Source organism: Poecilia mexicana, unplaced genomic scaffold, assembly GCF_051168715.1.
Source record: "Poecilia mexicana isolate PSO_F unplaced genomic scaffold, ASM5116871v1 scaffold_4, whole genome shotgun sequence".
Lineage (NCBI taxonomy): Eukaryota > Metazoa > Chordata > Actinopteri > Cyprinodontiformes > Poeciliidae > Poecilia > Poecilia mexicana.
Window position 1 is genome coordinate 7,408,027 of NW_028263373.1, and position 22,125 is coordinate 7,430,151.

General features: G+C 39.6%; 2 protein-coding genes across 3 annotated transcripts; both read right to left on the bottom strand.

Moving 5' to 3' along the window:
• Positions 1-800: 800 nt before the first annotated feature.
• LOC148159914 (cytochrome P450 2J4-like) lies at positions 801-5,728 on the bottom strand. The gene is made up of 9 exons (XM_088004873.1): positions 5,406-5,728; positions 4,425-4,590; positions 4,177-4,329; positions 3,930-4,090; positions 3,640-3,816; positions 3,388-3,526; positions 2,416-2,603; positions 2,188-2,329; positions 801-1,584 (listed from the first exon to the last, which is right to left on the bottom strand). Exons 1-9 carry the CDS (start codon positions 5,595-5,597, stop codon positions 1,409-1,411), a joined length of 1,494 nt encoding a protein of 497 aa, XP_087860999.1. The 5' UTR covers positions 5,598-5,728; the 3' UTR covers positions 801-1,408.
• A 2,329-nt stretch (positions 5,729-8,057) lies between these two features.
• Positions 8,058-18,020, bottom strand: LOC106908421 (cytochrome P450 2J6-like). Of its 2 annotated transcripts, none has more exons than XM_088004867.1 (9): positions 17,766-18,020; positions 11,650-11,815; positions 11,415-11,567; positions 11,184-11,344; positions 10,883-11,059; positions 10,651-10,789; positions 9,507-9,694; positions 9,268-9,409; positions 8,058-8,746 (listed from the first exon to the last, which is right to left on the bottom strand). In XM_088004867.1, exons 1-9 carry the CDS (start codon positions 17,964-17,966, stop codon positions 8,571-8,573), a joined length of 1,503 nt encoding a protein of 500 aa, XP_087860993.1. In that variant the 5' UTR covers positions 17,967-18,020; the 3' UTR covers positions 8,058-8,570. The 2 variants fall into 2 exon arrangements, with proteins under 2 accessions (XP_087860993.1, XP_014829987.2); XM_014974501.2 differs by lacking the exon at positions 17,766-18,020 and adding an exon at positions 12,962-13,299.
• Positions 18,021-22,125: the final 4,105 nt, after the last annotated feature.

The following is a 22,125-nucleotide window of genomic DNA, read 5'->3' on the forward strand; positions in this document are numbered from 1 at the left end:
TAATTGGGGTGGAATAGCATCATTTGGAGAACCAGTTGGCCTTAAGTGACTAACCAACCTACTGCAATGATTGCAAGGTCACATTCAAGCTGCTGCAGCACAACCTCATGCACAGGTTGCCCATGGAGGGAGTCCTCTCCCACCCCTGGGTGCACGAATGCTCACGACTCTGAACACTGGAGAGTCCAGTCAGTGACTGCACTCCCAACAGCTGGCTGTGCCTACCCAGTTCTGCAGATCAACATGCAGCTGAGTTTTCACAATCTGTTTCTTTGACTTTAGACATTTTTATGAGGATGATTTTTTTTTGTCTGCAGATACTTGAGCCACTTTGTCACCCTTCATCTTATCCAGAGTTTAGCTGGCTTTTAATGCTTTGAATACAGGGTGCAGCTGCTAATGAGTTACTGTACGCAAATAGATGCAGGCACATAAATATTGGTGGAGACTGTCCCAGTCTGGCCAAAGTTGGTGGGGACATGTCCACACCAGTCCTTCAGGAAGTTCCACCTATGCTTCAGAGGGCAGACCATCGGGCCACTCCACCTTGCTTTGCCTCAGTCTCTCTATTTCAGAACAGCTGATCCAAATGATTGCATGACCTCACCTGTTAATCATCCACAGATGCAATCCAGGTATGAGGCATAATGTGTATGTAGGAAATACTCCTGTCCAAATACAATTCAGGTATTAAAACAAATGTCCCACAATTATTTATGATGAAGTGTTAGAGGGGAAATCGAAGATAAAATTTTATGTACAAAGCATTTCATTAGGCAGCTGAACAATAGACATAAACATTTATCTCTCTCTTTTTATTTGTTTTACCTTTTTCCACACAGAAATTATACCATATCCAGTTTATTTAAACGTTCCAAAGGGCAAAACACTTTGCTACCTCCTGAAATCTTAGAGACATTTCTGTGTGAGTGACAAAGGAGAACCCTTCCTCTCCAACGGTTCGTACGTTATAATTCATAATAATGTTAAATCCACACAGTAATAAATCTAATTTTGTTTAAACAACAAAAGTATCACACGTTTCTATATTCTAATTCTTTTTTTTTTTTTTTGAGGACAATAGATATCCAATGAACATTCTCTCAAAAGCATTCCCTTTATGTTATCAGTAATATATTGTGTTTTACACATGACTGGTACATGAACAATGTTCGCAATGCAAATAATAATAAACATTTTTTAAGTTATTTTCAAAAAGCTTGCACTTATATTTTTCTAAGAGATTACATGTTGTTACAATGTTATTAACTGTCATACATAGCTAAATAGTATAATCAGAGGAAGAAGTAAGGCAGCAGTAAAAGGTTGATGTCAAAGTTGTCTGCAAAACCATTATGCCCAGTCTTTTTTTTTTGAGTCAGACCAGGTCTGGTGAAAAGTCCTCAGCTCAGCGGACCTTCGCAGACACCGTGTAGGGATGAGGCACTCGTGTCGTTCCAGTGATTCCCTCAGTGCTCAGCTCAACTCCGTCAGGAACAGAGAAAGTGAAGTTCTGCAGTAAGGCGACCAAAAACAGGAACAGCTCCATCTTGGCGAGGCCTTCACCGAGGCAAGCCCGTTTTCCTGCAGGGTGAACACAGACCCGTGGCTAAACATCTAAGTTCACATAAAACCAGATTAGATTTTTATGTGCCCTTAGCTTAACGTCCAACAATTAAAGTTAAACTCTGATCAACAACATTGGATGATTTGTCCTAGCAGATAGTGATCGGTGGCTTGAGTTAAATTGACATGATTTGATATTATACCTTCATCTTACATAAAACCACTTACTTTATGTAATAAATGATAAAGGGGAAAATGAATCTTTGCCTCAGTCTGCAAAAGTCTTCTGCATCCTCTAACAAGTATAAACTCTGTCAACTTTCTATATTTCTGCTAAAGAAAAGCTTTCCTACATCATTTTACTCTGTATGTAGAGATGCCAGGGTCATTTTTACTTGTAGTTTTTGGCCACACATATTTTATATTTACTGTATTCATCTTACATGAACCTCCTTTTTCACATTTGCTGTGCCTTCTATGTGTCTTGGGGTAAACTTTGAATGTGATTACTCAAGACAGTCATATCTTCCCTTTAGCCAGTTCTCTATGTCGCCTGCGTTTGTGGAGAGCATGTCTGATAGCTGTCAAAAGATTCTCCACGCTTAATCTTTAAGCACATACCTGCAGAGAACGGGAGGAATGCTTCTCTCTTCACAAACTTCCCATTGGCATCCAGGAAGTGTCCGGGATTGAAGGTGTCTGGAGTTTCCCATTCAGATTTGTCAAACAGAACTGAGGTCAGCACAGGCATCAAAGATGTGCCCTGAAAAATCCAAAGTGGAACACAAAGATATTTAAGACAAAACTCCCCAAAACAAGTAGAAACACTTGTCTGTGCAGCCATTTTACCTTTGGGATGAAGTAACCACCCAGAGTCGTGTCCTTTGCAGCCACCCTCATCCCATTAAGAGGAAGTATATTTCCTATCCTCTGGATCTCATGGATTACGGCGTCGGTGTACGGCATGCTGCATCTGTCGGCCATGGAGGGCAGGCGGGTCTGTCCAATCACTCTGTTGATCTCCGCCTGTATTTTCTCTGAAAACAGAATAAATCAAGAAACTGAAAGTCATTTGAGGAGGGTTTTGATCTTCGCTTTTCTGATGGATTGAGGCTCATATGGCTTAACGTGACTTTTGTCTGCTGGAGTCTAAAGAATTAGAGAAGGTGAAATACTGGACTAAGCACTTCTCTGTTGCACGTAAAAGCCAGTTGTGGTAATTGTCTGTAATTGTATTATTAAGTAGAGATGATAAAAATTAAGTTCAAAACAAGGGTTAAATTAATTGACGGTACCATCTGATTTTAAGTTTAACCAAAACACGTGTTCTTCTCTATTTTAGTCAAACTTAAAATGAGAGTTTTAGATTTATAATCAAGCTTCAGTGAAACTAAACAGCTAAATCCCGCCCAGCAGTGGATTACTCTGTAGATATTTTCATTTAAGATAAATCCAGATTAGTTGGTTCTGGTAGTTGAAGCTAACAGCTAGCCAGAGAAGCACCGACGCCAATGGAGGCAGCCAGAGTGACTGCAAGCTAAAGCAAGAGACAGTGGTTTATGTGTCACCTGTTTCATAGGATCTGTAAGCCATCATCACATTGTTCATTCAGTTAGTTATTTCCATGGAAGATGTAGATAATTTACATGGGAAATAGATGGTGGAGGCGGTGCGCCGCCAGCGAGTGTCCTCTGTGAAACATGTACTGAGAAGGAAACCTGAGAAGTGTTTGAGTGCCTCATGAAACTTCAGGCGATTGTTGTAATAATTTTACATCAAACCAATACTCTGACCGGACACGTTCAGCTCTCTGAAACCCACCTTGAACATCAGGATATTTCACAAGGCAAATCAACGCCCACAGCAGCGTGGTGGCTGTAGTTTCTGTTCCAGCAAGGAAGAGATCAATGGCGCAGTAAGCCAGATTGGCCTCCGTGAAGCCCAGGTTAGAGTCTTTGTGCTGCCACAAAATAAGAAAAACAAAAAAAACAGACTTGTCTCATTTGATGTTTTACATCTTTATAGAACAGATTGTTTCAGGGTGAGCTAGCTTTGATACCAATGCCCACGTACGTTTTCCATCTCGATGAGGAAAGTGTCGATGTAGTCTCTGGGATTGTCGCGATCCAGGTCCTTCTTGTGCCGCTCTACTTCCTCACTAATGAACTGCTCCACAGTGGTGAAGTGGCTGAAGATCGTGTTGTGAGGACCCGGCATGTATCTCATCACACTGGGAAATGCCAAGTAGAGCTGCTCGAAAGAAAAAAGGTCAAATTGGCGATACCACTTGTTTTAAAACTCACTTTTTGTAACAAACCAGACAGTGATGCAGAGACTATTTCACTTTGTGTTGATTAACTTACTTGACCCCAGACGTTCCCCTCCAGCATAACCGCCTCAGACATGCACCTGAGCATCCTCTGAAACCTGTGGTCAGTGTAGTCGTATCTTCTCCCCATGACAAGCTGGCAGATGATGTTGGACACAGCAAGGTTGAAGAGGCCTGCTGGGTTGAAAGGTTTACCTGACGGAAGGGAGATCTCAGATTAAAAACGGTGTGCTATGTGCAATGCCACGAGTAGGGAGCATGCAATGCTCATCATAACCCACCTTTCTCACTTTCTATTTCCTCCTGCAGGTGTCGGATCTCTTCATGAACGCTCTGTTCCAGTGAGTTTTTGCCCAGACCAAAGTTGCGCAACGTAGACAAAGCAAAACGTCGCTGTCTTTTCCATTTTTCACCGTTGCCCATAAACAGACCAGCTGGATATTTTTCAGCAGAAGTAAAAAGTATATATATTTAGTTAATCTAAGCTATTTTTGTACAAAATGCATTGACAAATCAAAAGATCTGACACCTGAAGGTTCAGTGTAAAACCTGTCAGTTATGGCGTTGAAAGGTCGGTCCACAAAGTTCTCAGCTTGGGTCACCAGCGCCTCCCTCACAGCCTTGTAGCCGCTCAGAAACACAATCGATTCCCGGCCGAGCCGGAAGCTGAAGACGTTCCCATAGATGTCAGCCAACTGTGGAAAACATAACAATGGAAAACCGACACTTATGCAAAAAACAAAACAAAACAAAAACCCACATGAAAACCCACATGATATGACACATAAATCAAACCAACCAACCAATCAAGTAAATGAACAAAATTTGACACCATTCAAAATTGTTTGGTGTCTGATCTCCAGATTCTTAATTTGTTTCAGGTCGAATGTGTTTCCTAAGTGACAGCATGGACACTAAAACGGGTATTGGTGCTTTTGACACTTTTTCTTCCCACTTAACTTTCCATTGATGTGCTTCTGCACAGCAATATGAACAGCTAGCTTTTATTTTATTTTATTAGCAATGACATTTTGTGGAGTTTGTCAATGACTGTCAAGTCAGCAGTTTTCCAAACCACTGTAAAGGCCCTGACACCATTTCAAATCAGTCTTTTGTGACATTACATTCTCCGTAATAGTTTTCACTAGATGTAATAAAAGTGAGATGCACCTTTGTATCTCAGCCACAGGGTGTCAGAAACTGTTTCAGTTCATTTGCAGGGATCTTTTGAGCCCCAATGTTTAGACTTTGCAACAAATGAAGCTCTGCTTCGCAGCAATTCAGAGTTTTGCTGTAAGACACTTAATTCTAAAACAAGCTTTAAGCAGAGCAGACACCCACTGAAAACGTCCAAAGCTAAACCGTTCAAAAGCACATCTTTCCAAAACATCTTTAAATGTATATTTTAAGTTTTGATGAAGGTAATATGACATTTCTCCGGTCAACATGACCATACATGCATGCACTCACACCAATGCAAGCTGTAACCTCTAAGCCGGTAAATAGGTACCTTTTGGAAATAAATGTGTGGATGTTTGCTTTCCAAGCTGAAGAAATTCCCCACAAAGGGTAGAGCCTTTGGTCCTGGAGGGAAATTAGCTGGTTTTCTGCTTTTATAGAAGTCTGCTATCAGAAGGAACAGGAAAACGAACAGGAGAAGCCCCTTCACGTTGATGCTCAGCAAAAGATTATAAAACCACATGATTAGCTGCAATGGAGGAAGTGTCTGCAGGAGTCACAGTTATCTTCTGGCTGTGTGAAGCAGCATCTGGGCTTCTGAAAAGTCTTATGTGTCAAACACCCCCAGCTCAGTCAACAGGATTGCAATGTAAACATAATGTAGACTCCACAAAGGAGGGAGGGCTTATATAACATCCTGCTAACTCCACCTCCTCAGCCCCAACAAAGCCAACCTCTGTAATACCAGTGTAATAAAAGCTACTATTCAAAGTATTAATTCAGCAGCATGATTGCATACATTTACGAGACTGTGCCCATTCTGAAATTAACTACATTAGTTAAGGTTAAGTGCAGACCTTTGTGTTTATGACATTAGAGACTGAAGGTAAGAAGGGGAATCCACATGCATGACGGATCAAATCTTTGTTTTAACAAAAGGAAAAGGCAGAAAGAATGAAACACGACTGAACTGGAAGGAACCAACATGCACTGTGAAACATTTGAAGGTGGTTTAACTTGAAAATGAAAGTCCACCTGCTGCATTGATCGTGCAATTTAAGTCAAAGTTCATGAAGTCGATTTAACAGCAAGAGACAAGTTGTCTAAACCTTATTTTTAAACTTTACTAATCTTGAATTGTGAGTTTTAACTTATTGCTGCAATTGAAAACAATTACTTCACAAGAAAAAACTGCCCCCGCCTAGTTAAAGAGAACACACCTCTCTGTTATTTTTTTTACTCACAATATCAAGTTAACATAACTTATTTTACTTTAGAATAATTTATATTCATATAATATATTCATAATTTATATTTATATTGTTTCAAATTGCATGAACAACATTTCTGATCTGATAATTAATTTTATTAAATGCCTTTTATTAAAGAATGAATTCTGATCAAAAACCTTTAGAATAACCGTCTCAGCCGTCTTTGTTAAAAGGTTTTCTTTTCATGACACATGTTGAGATTTGAGTTTTGTTGTTTCATCGGTGCATGTGCAGGTAGAGCAGCCGTTTTCAGATTCACTTCTTTGTCTTTGCCAGTAATCTGGGTGATTAATTGAGTCGTCAGGCTTTTGACTACAACTTTAACTTTCATGTAAGCGGATTATTATTTATCAGAGCTCTCATGAACCCTCTGAGCCCATAGACTGTTTGGTCTATAGAGCGTTTGTAGCCTGTTGCGTTGTGGTTTTATTGTCCTTATTAATTATTGCAATTTAATTGTTTGCATGAACTTAACTAAGGTTGATCAAGGTTTTTTATTTCAAGCCACTTGATGAATTGTAAATGTTCCCTGAAAGGAGCAGTTGTTGGAAACTGCTGAGAACTGATGGCTTCAAAGAAAGGATCCAAGTTTCTCTGTTGCCAAAGCAAACCCAGCAGGGAATACTAACTGCAGGCTTTATAAATAGGAAAATCTTCCCTGTGATAGAATATGGATCCTAATAGAAACAGCCAGGGTAGCCGTTGTGTTCAGTGGTTTCACATCAGCTCTAAGTTTTGAAAACATTTTAGATTGAGAGGGATAAAGCTGAATAGCAGGAAGCTCAGGAAGGACAAGGCACGTTTGTTTAAAAGGCTCTACACACACATGAATTCAGTGTTTCCCCGAAGCAAGGAACCAAAAAAAGGGAAGCTGCAGTATGTAACTTTTTATAAAAAATATATGTTTTTACATATTTGTTAGAACTGTCAATATGTTGTGACAGTATGGTATACGAGAGATCATCTGTGAGAAAAATAAATAAATTCTTCGGCTTTCTCCCAGTGCTATCTAGAAACAACCAATCAGAGGCAGGAGGCAGGTTTTAGCGCCGTCAATCATGTAGCTACTCATCCTCCCTCCCCCTTGCTCTGTGCTATGCTGTAGCTAGCACAGCCTATTTACAATTAAAAATGACAGTTTATCTGTCTCATAGCGAACTGTCACAATGCTCAGTCTAGTTAGCATAGCTACCAATGACAGCAGATAAACGGTTTTTCTGTAATTATAAGTTGTTTCTTTGCCATTAGCACATTAGCATAAGATTTATTGACAGCATTAAGACTCTCCTGGTTCTGATTGGTTGTTTTTGGTCAGAACGGCACGTTACTTTAGCCAGTAATATTCAGTCAGGGAGGAGGTGGAGGAGATTGATCTTTTCACAGTTTATCTGTCTCATAGCAAACTGTCACAACATGGTGACAACTTTAACAAATATGGAGAAAACATTTTTTTAATTAAAGTTATATACTGCTGCTTGATTAAAGTGCAACTACAAAGCATCTAGACTGCTTCATGTATATTTTGCACATTGCATATGACAGCTGTTGGTGGTGAGAGATGTTTCAGTAAGCTAAAGCTAATAATAATAATAATAAAAAAATAGGCAACCTATTTACATATAGTATGTGGACTGTTGCATTTAAGGTTCACTGGCAGTGAATATTGTGCTAGTATCAGTATTGGACCAAAGAAAGCAAGGCAGTCACAAGCCTTTCATTTTGTGATTCTTAGCCCCCATAATGATAAAACACACTTCCTTTATTTATTATTTTTCAAATTCAAATGAAAATTCACATCACACCAAGGAGTTTACCAATCTTTAAAAAACTAACAATATTTATAATTAAAAATGACAAACGTTTCATCTTTCTGTATCTTTCAATGCAGCGGTAAGCATCAAATTATATGTTTACAAGTCTTTACTTCACAATTTGATAAGTTGCCATATTTTGTAGTCAACAGGAGTATTTCAATGTCTTGTGATTTGTTTTTTGTCTGCCATCTGGGATTTCTTGCTCCTGAACTCCCAGTAGGAGTCAGCAGGTCACAGTATGTTGCATTGTTTGCTATATTGTTACATGAAACCATCACCCAGATTATAACGTAGAGATGCATGCAATCAGAATCTTGCTGAACAAGAAGCACTGCTAAGACTATTAAGAGCTTTTTCTACATTGTTTCTACATTATTCTTCTCTGGAGAAGAAACGGTAATGGCGGATCTGTCAGCGAGCCTCAGCAGACACTTTGAAGGGGTGAGGTACGCGCGTCGCTCCCGTGATTCCTTCAGTGCTCAGCTCGACTCCGTCAGGAACAGAGAAAGTGAACTTCTGCAGCAAGGCGACCAAAAACAGGAACAGCTCCATCTTAGCGAGGCCTTCACCAAGACACACACGTTTCCCTGCACAACGAACACAAAAAAACATAACTATATATATTCTTGACTGTTATGTGGTCCCCGGGGAAATTTATTTTTTCAAAGCCAGTTTCTGACATCTTGCCAACTACCCAGATCTTATAGCACTTGTCAACTATGCTAACAAGTGGAGTTGTAAGTGCTTTCCCTTTTGAAATTGAGGAACTGGACTTAGATTAATTAGCTTTAATCTATAGCTGGGAATGGGCTGCAGGATCTCTGTAAAGACAGGGTTACTGCTTCCTGTGTCTTGCTTTGTGAGGATCTTTCAATCACCTCTGACCTGAACCTTTTTTGTAAGACTATACTTGCACTAGCAAAAAGTGAGGCTATTTGAGTTTGGTTGATTGTTTTTGATCTGTTGTTAAAGCAACATCTTGTTTAGAAGGTCTTTTTATTTCCCTTTAAATAGTGCCACATGTAGTAGTTCTCACATTTTGTGGTGATGCCAGTAATTCTGCTGAGGGAGTTTGGAAACTCTTGACTCAGAAACGTGTGTGCTGTACCTGCAGAGAACGGGAGGAATGCTTCTCTCTTCACAAACTTTCCATTGGCATCCAGGAAGTGTCCGGGGTTGAAGGTGTCTGGAGTTTCCCATTCAGATTTGTCAAACAGTACAGATGTCAGCATGGGCATCACAGATGTTCCCTAAAAACATCAAAATTCACTAAATAGAATGAAGCAAAACTAGTAACAACACTTTTACCCAAATGCTTATCGCTTATTAGTTGCTCGGTAAATTTACCTTTGGTATGAAGTAACCACCCAGAGTTGTATCCTTGGCAGCGACCCTGAATCCATTCAGAGGAACAATGTTTCCCATCCTCTGGATCTCATGGATCACAGCATCAGTGTACGGCAGGTTCTGTCTGTCGGCCATGGAGGGTTGGCGACTCTGTCCGATCACTCTATCAATCTCTGCCTGGACTTTCTCTGTAACAACAAAGTCAGTTTTTGCTTAGGTCTCTCGCAGCCATGTATTATTCAGCATACATGCAGCTGTCTTTCTGTCAAATCTCCCTGGTGGTCTCGTCATGGCTCCACCTGCTCCTGCCTCAGTAACAAACATTGATCCTATTTTGCATCAGAGTTGGTCTCTGATGTACTCTCCTTGAACTCTGTGTCACTCCTACCTCAGCTTACTCCTGTCTGTCTGTCCTTCATGTATTCAGTTAGCTGAATACATGAAGGACATGTATTCCTTCATGTATACTTTTTTATACTTTTTTACAGTACAAGTAAAAAATAAACCAAAAAAACAATGTAACAGTATGTAAGAAATGGGTTTTTACTAGGGGTGCACAGATTAATTGGAGCCGATTTCCTTCATTTTGGGAGATCGGTGATCTGGTGATCCACAGATCTTATCTAACTTGATAAAGGTCTAAGAATCAACCATTGTCCTCTTTTACTCTCTGGTGAGAAAGGTTTGACTGACAGACCAGCCCTCAAAGTCATGTCTGCACGTTTACAATTAACAATAGTGGCTCCACTGCTGCCAACTCAATGATTTTCTTACTATATTGATATCAAAATTGGTATCGGCCAAAATCAGAATCAGCAGGTTAAACTTTTTAAAAGATCGAAGATCGGCGATCGACCAGAAAACTGCAATCGGTGCACCTCTAGTTTTTACATTAGGTGAGCAAAATGAATCCATGGCAACCACAGGTCAGTGCCCTATCCAAACCCAAACTTTTCTTTATTACAGTTGCTCAGGAATATTTATGAAACTGACATCCGTGCCATATGACCTGGAGCTTTGTGCTCAAGGTAACACTTTATTGTTATGTGTCAACAAGTGAATCGGGGCATTTTTACAATATGAAAAAACATGCAAGCTTTAAGCAGAGCTGTAATCACTTTAGAGAGCCGAGTCTTCCACCAACCTTGGATGTCGGGGTTTTTAATCAGGAAAATCAAAGCCCACTGCAGCGTGGTGGCTGTTGTTTCTGTTCCTGCCAGGAAGAGGTCAAGAGAGCAGAAAGTCAGGTTGCTCTCGGTGAAGCCCAGGTTGGAGTCTTTTTGCTGCACAAAAACGCACAAAAGACAAATTGCTTAATGATAGCAGAGTGAAATGGGATGTGTTTGAGAGCGAAATAACTCTGATTGGTGACATACGTTCTCTATCTCAATGAGAAAAGAGTCAATGTAGTCTCTAGGATTGTTGTGGTCCAAGTCCTTCTTGTGCTCTTGTATTTCCTCGCGAAGGAAATCTTGTATGGCGTTGTAAATCCTGAAGATTTTGTTGTGACGACCTGGCAAATATTTCATCACGCTGGGGAATGCCCGATAGAGCTGTTTGAAGACAAGATAAAAAGACGACAATAAAGACAAATATCAGAAATCCTCTTTTACAATAAACCTCTCACATCGCGGTATGTGACACAGAGCGGTTCTCCATCGGGGTTATTGAACTTACTTCGCCCCAAATGCTCCCCTCCAGCCAAATCACCTCAGACATGTACTTCAGCATCGTCTGAAACCTGTGGTCAGTGTAGTCGTATCTTTTCCCCATGACAAGCTGGCAGATGATGTTGGACACAGCGTTGTTGAAGAGGCCAGCTGGGCTGAAAAGTTTACCTGACGAAAAGAAAGACCCGGTTGAAGAAAGAGAAAACGTGTGCTGTATTTCACAGTGAATGTAACCCACCTTTTTCACTCTTTATTTCCTCCTGCAGGTGTCGGATCTCCTCACAGATGCTGAGCTCCAGCATGTTCTTCCCCAGACCGAAGTTACGTAACGTAGACAAAGCAAAACGTCGCTGTCTCTTCCATTTTTCGCCGTTGCTCAAGAATAGACCAGCTAGAAAAAAGCATGCAGGCATGACAATGTTAAAGCCTCATATTACCCATGTCTGTCCAACGAAACCAAAATATTTTCACACCTGAGGGCTCGGTGTAAAACCTGTCGGCGACTGCATCGTACGGCCGGTCCACAAAGTTCTCAGCTTGCGTCACAATGGCCTCTTTCACCATCTTATATCCGCTCACAATCACCAACGTATCCCAGCCCAGGCGGACTCTGAGGACGCTGCCATAGAGGTCGGCCAGCTGCGGCGAACGTAACAGGTTAATCTGTACGGCGTCTTCCAGACACCCAAACAGTTACTGACTTCATTCTTTCCATTTTTTTTTATATGTGGGCGTAAAGGACATTTTATGGGTACCAGTAACGACAAAAGAGCCCCAAAATCATTGCAGTTACCTCCACTATGTTTGCCACATGTGACAAGATACAGTTTACAAAGGGATTCCACTTTTGTCTTGTCTGTCTACAACTTTTTTTCTCCAAACTCTTGGATGTTAAGATATTTTGCGATAAATGTAAGTCCGTTTTCCTCTTCTGAAAAATTTCTCTAGATGCTGTTTTTGTGTCTTAACAGAGGAAACTGCGGCCTGCAGTATTTTAGTTGTTGATCTGGGTCCGTATGTGGTTTCATGGATAAATTAGAGGTTCGCCTTAGGAGAAAATTTAGTGGACTGTCACTATTGATATATCTTTCCAAAAAAAAAAGAGAGAGAAAAGAAAAGTGGTTAATTACAGTTAATTAACGAAGGGGTAAGTTCATTATTCCTCTGAGATATTATCTTAGAGGAAGATAAGCACAGATTTCATCTGTGATGATTCAATCACAGATGAAATCATCACTTAACCACATTTTTATGTATGCAAGTTACCTTTTTCCTTAAATTTAATCATTTGGAAAATTTAAATGTGGCAAATTGACAAACAGCAAAATATGTAAAAACATTTTTTGCCACAATGTATATTTACTGTGAATTAAAAAAAAAGAAATTTGACAAATTGCAACACCTATTTGCTTGGTTCTGCATCTACCCAGTCCTTCCTTAGTTAATATTTAACTCCTGTCATTCTTTTGCCAGCCCCTTCTCCCAGCCTCCCTAAAGCTTAATTCAACTACTGACATTCTTTAATATATTATTTGATTTTGGTCATCCGCCCTAGAAATGGGGGCGGTTCTCATCGGAGTAGCCTTTTGAAAATGTTGTAAAAAGAACATTTACAAACTTTAATATTTCACAGCAGAATTTATCATCAGTAGAAATGTTTGAATCCCACAAAAAAAAGAGAGAAAGTTGTTTTCAGGGCACCTGAAAACAGCTTTTTAATTCACATTTAACAATGAATTTAGCCAAATAAAGCTATAACTTTAGGCTCTTAATGCAAAGCGATACCTTGGTGAAATAAACGTGTGGGTGCTTGCTGTCCAAAGTCAAGATATTTCCCACGAAGGGAAGAGCTCTTGGTCCTGGAGGAAAGTTTGATGGTTTCCTGTTTTTCAAGTAATCAGCTATCAGAAGAAATGATAAAAGAAACAAAAAAAGCCCCTTCAGGTCAAAGCTCATCAAAAAATCATAAAGCCACATGGTTAAAGCGCGCAAAAAACGGGCTGCAGCAGAAAAAAAGAAAATGCTTATCTCAACAGTCTTCTTGTTTTTGTGATGCCTGTTTACAGTCAAAGTCTGCAGCGTCGGCCGCCTGGCAGGCAACTCAAAATCACAGCACACCTTAGGCTGTGCAAAGGGGAAAGTGGTGCAAATGTTGCAGACCGCACCTGCATGCCCTTTGACAAGCCTAACCTTTGTAATCCAGGGAAGATAAAACCTTCTTTTATCTATCCCTGTTAAGAGTTCAGACAATGTGATAATGGATATTAAATATGATGGACACAAACATAAAACAGGGTCTCTGTGTCCCGACTAGCTCAGAGTCCGAATTACTTGTCTGTATTTAGTAAGAATGACAGTTTTGGAAGGCTTCCTGTTGGCATCTCCCCTAATTCGTCAGCCAGTTTGTGCACTCTTGAATCCTCCAGCTTTGCTACCGATTGTGATAAAACTAAATGAGAGATTAGCTGTTCCCAAGTAAGCAGAGCCAGGCCCAACGACACAAAGTGCACCAGTGGCAAAAGGCACCCAGGAGATTTAATGTCCAGGAGTTTCAACAAGCTGGAACTTGAGAAAACTGGAGGAATGTCAGATGTGTGCCTGCAAAAATCATACACTGTGTTTTATTTGACAGGTCGACACTAAATACTCCAAAATTGTGAAGAGAATAGAAAAATACATAACAGTTCAATCTGACTGAGCTTGAACTATTTTACCAACAAAAATCTGCTGAGAATCAGATCTTTAGGTGTGCAGTAGTAATAAAGACCTAATCTGAAAGGCTTGGTGCTGGGATTAAAGCCAAAGGTGATCGGCTCAAAGGGACTGGAATTGGACACGACTACTTTGTTATTTTAACTAAGCTGAAGCTAAACGTTTGGTGGTTTCACGGTCAAACCGGACAGACATGAGTTGTGCTTTACGGGGCTGTTATGTGGAGCTTAACTAAACACTGTGCAGAAAAAGCTCCCAGCCTCTAACACAAATATTCAGCAAAATCACTGAATTTATCAAATGTTGTCATAAGAGAAACTGACTGTCAGTGTTGTGGTACTCGAAGTTGGTCTTGGTCTTAAGACCGGTCTTAAGACCATTTTTTGATGGTCTCGGTCTCGTCTCGGACTCGACCGCATTTGGTCTCGGTCTTGTCTCGGTCTCGGGCGCTGAGGACTCGGCATTTTATTTCAAGACCAGTCAAGACCGCAACTGTGAAAATATCACTAAATGTACAGCATACTATCCAGTTTATTTGTTAACATCTTTGTTTTCAGTGGATGCAAAACGCACCGATTAAAATCCAAGCAACTACGTGTTTCTGTTACTCCCCCCACCCTCCCCACCTTTCACTCTCCCTCCTCCTCCCCTCCCCACCTTTCACTCGCGCCCGGCGCTCCAGGACATGCGCAGTGGTTTCCTCTCAGCGGCAGAAAATGCTTGTTTAATCGTCAGTAATATAATAGGGCTGCATAAATAGTAAGAAATCCGATGGCCACAGCTAACTCAGCAGCGCTTCGCTTTCACAGATGGTGGGGACAACGTCTAACTTTTTTCGTCACTTAGAAAAGTAGCTCAAAGAAGGTAAGCTCCGTTAACGTGATGTTAGCAAAGCTAGCTGTACAGAGACACATAAGAATTGTGATGAAAAATGTTATCACTCACTGTGCTGAATTATTGTGCGGAGGTGTTGACTGACTTGTCGCATATATGGGACAACGCTATGTCCAAAAGTCTGCAATATAGTGAGGTGACATTCAGAAACAGTCGATTCTTCTCCACAGCTCTTTACTTATTAGATAGGACTGGAGTGTCACTCACTGAGAGCCGTTGTTCTATCAGATAGCCATATGCTGTCAGGATAGCATACATGCATTAAGCATTAAGAAATCCGACCATCAGAGGAGTTGTCAGTTCATCATACGCAGCAAGTTATGATGAACTTAAGTCATTAAATTGTTTTCAATGATAACTATATAGACATACATGTGTTGTCATGGTTTTAAAGTGTATTTAAAGCAGGTCTGGCTGCAGCTGGAGTCAGCTACAACACATGCCCGTGTAAAACTCACTTAACCGCTAAGTCAGGATGCCATACAACTGTTAATAACAAAGTGTATGACGATCTACGTCATGATTCTATGTTGTTGATTAAATGAAATCTTATGGTAATGACGTGTCTGACAGATATAGCCGGTGTTCTATCACATAGCCATACATGCAGTGAGTACCATGCCAGCGCATGCGCATTAAGTCCGACCGTCAGTGTAGTTGTCAGTATACGCAACAAGTTATGACGAAAATAAGTAATTAAATTGTTTATAATATGACATAATATGATAACTAGATGGATATACATGCGTTGTCGTGGTTTCAAAGTGTGTTTAAAGCAGGTCTGGCTGCAGCTGGATGCCATACAACTGTTAATAACCAAGTGTATGATGATCTACGTCATGATTCTATGTTGATGATTAAATAAAATCATATGGTAATGACAGCGTATGCATATCTGAGCTAAGCGTACGACTATCTGACAACGTAGGCTGACCTGACAGAACACCCGTTCTTTGTTCTTGTAATGCTCTGTGTACACTGCATCATTATTTTATTTTATTATGTACGTTGATATTTAAATTAACAAATAACTAAAACACAAGAACGAAAGAGCATGCACATTGCTCTTTGATTGTTTTTGTTCAAAGTGGCAGCTGTAATGTCTGCCATGGTGTCAGACTGCCTGGCTTCATGTACTGGGATAGAGAGTGAAAACAGTCACGATGAGCGCCTTCTGTTGGGTTACTTCTTGCTTGTTGCTCCTTGGTCAGTGTTCATGGTTGAGCGTTATTTACCGTCAGGGCATTGCCTCAATTGCTATGTTTAATGGTGCAGACAGTGGTGGCTTCTTATATAAGCAATATGGGCAAATGCCCAGAGCGTTATGTTTTTTGGGATGGCACGAGACCATCACACTTTTTAGTACATAAATAGAATATTTAATATTGGTAAAATGTATTAAGTATTTAATATCTAGGTGTTTTATGGTAATATGGATCTTTCAGATTATTTTGAGAAGCAATTTCGATCATATTTTACATTTTATTGTGTCATGTAGCGCGGGCCGCTGGTCTTGGTCTTGACTCGGTCTCGACTCCCCTCGGTCTTGGTCTTGACTTGGTCTCGGACCCCAAAAGTCTTGGTCTTGTCTCGGTCTCGATACACTCTGGTCTTGGTCTTGTCTTGGTCTCGGGTTGGGTGGTCTTGAACACAACACTGGCATGAGCTTTATTACTTTCTTGAAAAAGACCCGGCAATTAGTGGTGCACTGATTGCAGTTTTCTGGCCGATCGCTGATCTTTTAAAAAGCTTAACCTGCCAATTCCGATTTTGGCCGATATCAATTTTATTTTGTCTTGAAATGTTGCTCAATAAAGCAAGAAGTTGTTGAGTTGGGAACAGTGGGGTCACTATTGTTAATTGTAAACATGCAGACATGACTTGGTGGGCCTGTCTGTCAGTCAAACCTTTCTCACCGGAGAGCAAAAGAGGACAGCGGTTGATTCTTAGACCTTTGCAAAGCTAGATAAGATCAGCGGATAAGATCGTCTTCATATGTAAAACTCGGCCGATCACCGATCTCCCAAAATTAAGGAAATTGGCACCGATAAATCGTCTGGCCAATAAATCAGTGCACCCCTCCCGGCGATGCAGAAATCAAACATACGAAGAGAGGGAGACATCTGCTCTTCCACCAAAAACACTCTCTCTGTTTGCCCAGTGACTGTTGCACAACTGAAATATTGACTTCACAGGACGACAAACCTGAATCTGAAGTATGCAAATACTAAAAACTTCAGGCCAGGATAACAACATACTACAGTTACAAGCCAGACCACTGAGGCAAACATGGGTGTTGTTTGGGAGCATAAAGTTTTGTCAGAAATGAGTTGTTTTAAAACTGTTCTTACTTTTTATGTGTCCTTCTGTCAGTACAAAACATTTCCTGACATCCACAGATAGTTTTATCAAAACAACCTAACACTTCTGTACAATCATTAACTGCAGCAGCCACAGATTTTTTTTATTTTTTATCTTTGTTTGTGACACGTGAATTATTGTATTTTGATCCTTTGATTATGTGTTGATTATGCATTAGGTTGAAAAATAAATTTGGATCGCACTAGGTGCTGTTGTGGGAAATACTTAGCGAGTATGAGTTATATGAGAGTGTCGCTTTAAAATCTGTAATGCGCATTACTTAGTGCTTTTAACTTCTATAACTCACTTTCCTCTATAGGAGGAAAGTGAGTTATTTATATTTATAGTCTAAATAGTCTCTATTTAGACTATAATAAGTAGATGAACCCAACTTTAGATCATGAATTATAGTTTCATTTTTTCTGTGATGTATGCAAGCCTATGCATGGTTCACACTGGACCTTATGTGGTTTATTAAAAAACGCACCACAACCTGACCATCAAACTTAATTATGTTTGGCCTGACGCGAAATTTGGGTCGAGTCAGAGCATGCTGGGGCTATAAATTTAAACTCTTAGCATCATAATAGTACTATATGTCTGTCTATGTAAGAACTCACACCTCTGTGAACTGCAGGTGAAGTCTAGCAGGGCTAATGCGATGAAGATCTCCGATAAAAGGAAAAGCGCGCGGTCCAGGAGGAAAGTTTTTCGGTTTTCTGTTCCTTAAAATATTGCTCAGCAGCAAAAACACGCAGGAAAATATTAAAATACTCCGCGTGTCCAACCATTCCAAGCCGGAAAGATTGAATAACGCGTCCATTGCTTCAACACCGTGCTGCGGTAACACAGCTGCAGGTCTGTCAGATGAGCTATGAAATATTGAGCTGCCGAGCCTACCTGGTTTTCAAAATAAAAGCATCACTCTTACTCTGCGGATGCCGTAATCTTCCTCAATCCTTAATCCTACTGTAAATGTAGGGTGTAACAGTTCAAAACATGTCATGAACCAAGGGCGTAGGTTCGGTCTAAGTTTTGGTGGGGACCTTGACCCCCGCCCCCACCCCTCCGGCAGCACAGTGAAATGCCCAAGAGCACCGAACATTTTTGAGAAGGGGGGGAAACCATGGCTTAATAATGGTGTGCTCATAATAAACTGAGATAATTTCACAGTATATTTCATATCTGAGAACTAACACCTCACCTGGAGCCCTGAAGCTCCAGCCACCTCTCCATCGTTCTGCTCTGCCCCTTGCTCTGCTGTCTGAGCATCCTATGTGAAAAATATTACATAATTAACAGACCTATTCTACCTCACATTCAGTGCTGACCTTACTAAACACCGGACTTTACAACAAATGCGTTGCGTGATAGATATCTAACTTATGGGTCCACTCACTGTACTTACAGCCGACATAGCGAAATAACTTCTAATGTCTGTCCTTTTCTTTTTTGGTGGCGACATGGTCTCGGAGACTCAGAAGGAGACGCGTGTGCCCAGCTAGCCGCCGCCTTTTGCAGCTAATCAAAGAACGTCCGACGATTCAACTGACTCCCCCTTTCCCCCCCCCCCCTCCCCCAGACAGCACCGTTCCGACACGGTCGGAGCAAACCAAACCCAGTACATCACCTAAGATTACTACATACCGTGTTTCCCCGATAGTAAGACACCCCCGATTGTAAGACGTATCGGGGGTTTCAGGGGGGTCGGCTAATATAAGCCGTACCCCGAAAGTAAGACATATGTCTTACTTTTCGGGGAAACACCTCTCATCTTGCTGCGCGCCGCCTCCTGCCCACGTCCGCACAGTCCCCCTCTCCATACGTCACCGCGCCGACCCCTGCACTTGTGGTGGTGAATACAATACTGTTCAGGTTGTTAATAAATGTTAATTTTATGGTTAAAACAAAAAATTCTAAAATTTTTATCCAATATAAGACATACCCCGAAAGTAAGACATAGTGGGGCTTTTGGGGATAAAAAGAAAGTAAGACACTGTCTTACTTTCGGGGAAACACGGTATATATATATATATATATATATATATATATATATATATATATATATATATTATTATTATTATTATTATCATTATATAATGATAATAATATTAATGATTTATATAATCATTAATTATTATATAAATCATTAATGATAATAGTTTTAAATCAAAAATTGATTTGGAATGGAATTGAATCATCCCTATCATCCAGGACATGTTTCTGTGGAATATCATCTCCGTTTGACTACCCCGCTATTAGCATGTCATGACAGCAACACTCTTCAGTCAGAGGCTTCCTGAGATTTGCTATTGTTTTCAATAATAATAATAATAATAATAATAATAATAATAATAATAATATTATTATTATTATTATTATTATTATTATTATTATTATTATTATTATTATTAAAAACAATAGCTATAATAACAGTTATTTCATGCTGTTTCTGAACAGTTTAGAAACAGCATGAATAGCAATAATAATGTTAAATTATAACTTTTTTATTATACTGCTAATAGTAATAAAAATTTTCAATATAATAAATAATTATTATTTGATAATTATTACTATTTATTATATTGATTAACATAATAATATGTTATTTTTATTATTATTACAAATACTACTACTACTACTAACAACAACAACAACAACAACAACAACAATAATAATAATAATAATAATAATAATAATAATAATAATAATAATATTATTATTATTATTATTATTATTATTATTATTATTATTATTAATAATAATAATAATAATAATATTATTATAAACAACTTTTAAAAAATTCCATCATCCATCTATCTAATGTGCACAAGTTTGCTCCTTGAGATTGGCCAAATCGTCCCCAAGTACAGATCTCTCTTGGGTCCGGTCTTGAAATGCCGCTTTTGTCAGCACAGAAGTTGAGCGTTTAGACCCAGTGGTCTCTTTTTCATCACCAACTTCCCCAGCCGGGGAAGTTTGCTCTTTGAGATTGGCCAAATCGTTCCCTAAGCCAGATCTCTTTTGGCTACGGTCTTCCAAAGTCGCTTTTTTTAGCGCAGAAGTTGAGTTTTTATACTCTGCAATCTCACAGCAAACTTTCCCGGCTGGAAAAGTTTGCTGTGAGTTTTCCGTGGTTTGCTTCCTTGTCGATGAAGGATTGAAAAGATAGTCATCAATCTCATCGTATTCAGTTGTGTCGTCCTTATGGCTAGTTATATCGAATGTGATCGCTGGAAGCACTTTGTTAAAAACTTTCCTCACTCCAGTGTTGATCAAATAACCAGCACCGAGAGTGAGTGGAAAAAACAAAACCTGTTCCATATTTAAAACCTTCTTCAAACACCTTGCAAAGAGTCAATGAGCTGCTTTGATATAACCTCCTGTTTTGAGATCCAAGCATTTAGAACCTCAGATGTTCTTTGATCTATGTCATAGATGAGGTCATAGCTACAACGAGTCACTGTAGTTCTGGGGGAATGTCTTGCTTCTGATCGTTGCTATGGAAACGGTCAGATCAGTTCTGCATGACTCAAACTATTAACCCTTTGCAACTGCGTCACTTAATCATTTTAGGCGCCATGACAAACTTCAGAAGGGTATAGTTCAGGAGGGTAGGGATTAAAACAGGGATTTTAATGGTTAAATATTAAGTTTAGAATGACAATGGTACATTAAAGCCATTAATTTAAGTAAGATTTTTCAACAATCTATCAGGTTTAAAATTTTTAATCATACTTAAGAATATCTTAAAAGTAAAATTAAATGTAACTTACAAACATTTGCTGCTCCTGCTGTTGTAAAATGTGACAAGAAATGTTGCCTGCTTGGAGAAGAGCTACAAATAAGTCATTTTGGTTTAATAATTTTTAGGGCTGAAACAATTCCTCGAGTGATTTGAATACCTCGATTATTATATATATATTTTCTCTCCACAGATAACAGAGTTTGTGCATTTGGTTTTGATCTATGCTTACCAGCCATTTTATTAGGTACACTTTGCTAGTGCCTGTCAACTAAAAGGGACAGAGAATGAGATTCATTGGTTAGTTTCAGGTTTTAATGGATGCCATGAACACTATGATGACACCTGATGAGGTATTAATGTGGAGCTGGATTGTTTTACTGAATCAGATGATCAATGGGGGGATATAAAGTCAGGGTGTGTATTGAAAGATGGTGATTGGAGGCTGTTGTGCCTTGACCAACCCATCATACTCCTTTTGTAGTGAGAGAGGAGAATGCCAAGCGAAGTTGATCTCCCTATGAATGTACTGGGTTGGACTCCCTTTTGCCTTAGTTCTGTGAATCATACAATCCTGAGAGCTGTTGGTCATTTGTGTAATTTATTATATCTTATGTAAAAAAAACAAAAAAACATGCTGTTCCTCCTCCTTGATACATTCCTCCTCTTCTGTTGACCGCTGGAGCGTCAGCGGTCAACAGAAGAGAGGCGGGGTCACTCTGGCCAGATCGCCAGTCTGTCACAGTACTATATAAATAATTTGGTAACACTTTAATTGAAGGGGTGTGTATAAGACTGACATGACACTGTCATAAACATGACATAATACCTGTCATGAACATGAACGAGTCTTTATGAATGTTTATGACTGTTGTCATGAAGTGTCATTCGGTAAATAATGACACTTTTAATGCAAAGTTCCTCTAAAAGTTGCATTGAAAGTCCATTAAAAGTGCCAACTTTGCATGGTTTTGTACATTATGATAATTTATTCCTAAAACCCTGACCGATACGGCATTCGGTTGAATAAACTTTTTTGACTACCTTAGCTGTTGACACTGTGTACCATAATCTACTGTTTAGGAATATAATTAGCACATTCTTTTCAACGTATTTAACATCAACATTTGGTTGTTATGTATCTATTTATTTAAGAACTCACACCTCTGTGAACTGCAGGTGAAGTCCAGCAGGGCTAATGCGATGAAGATCTCCGATAAAAGGAAGAGTGCTCGGT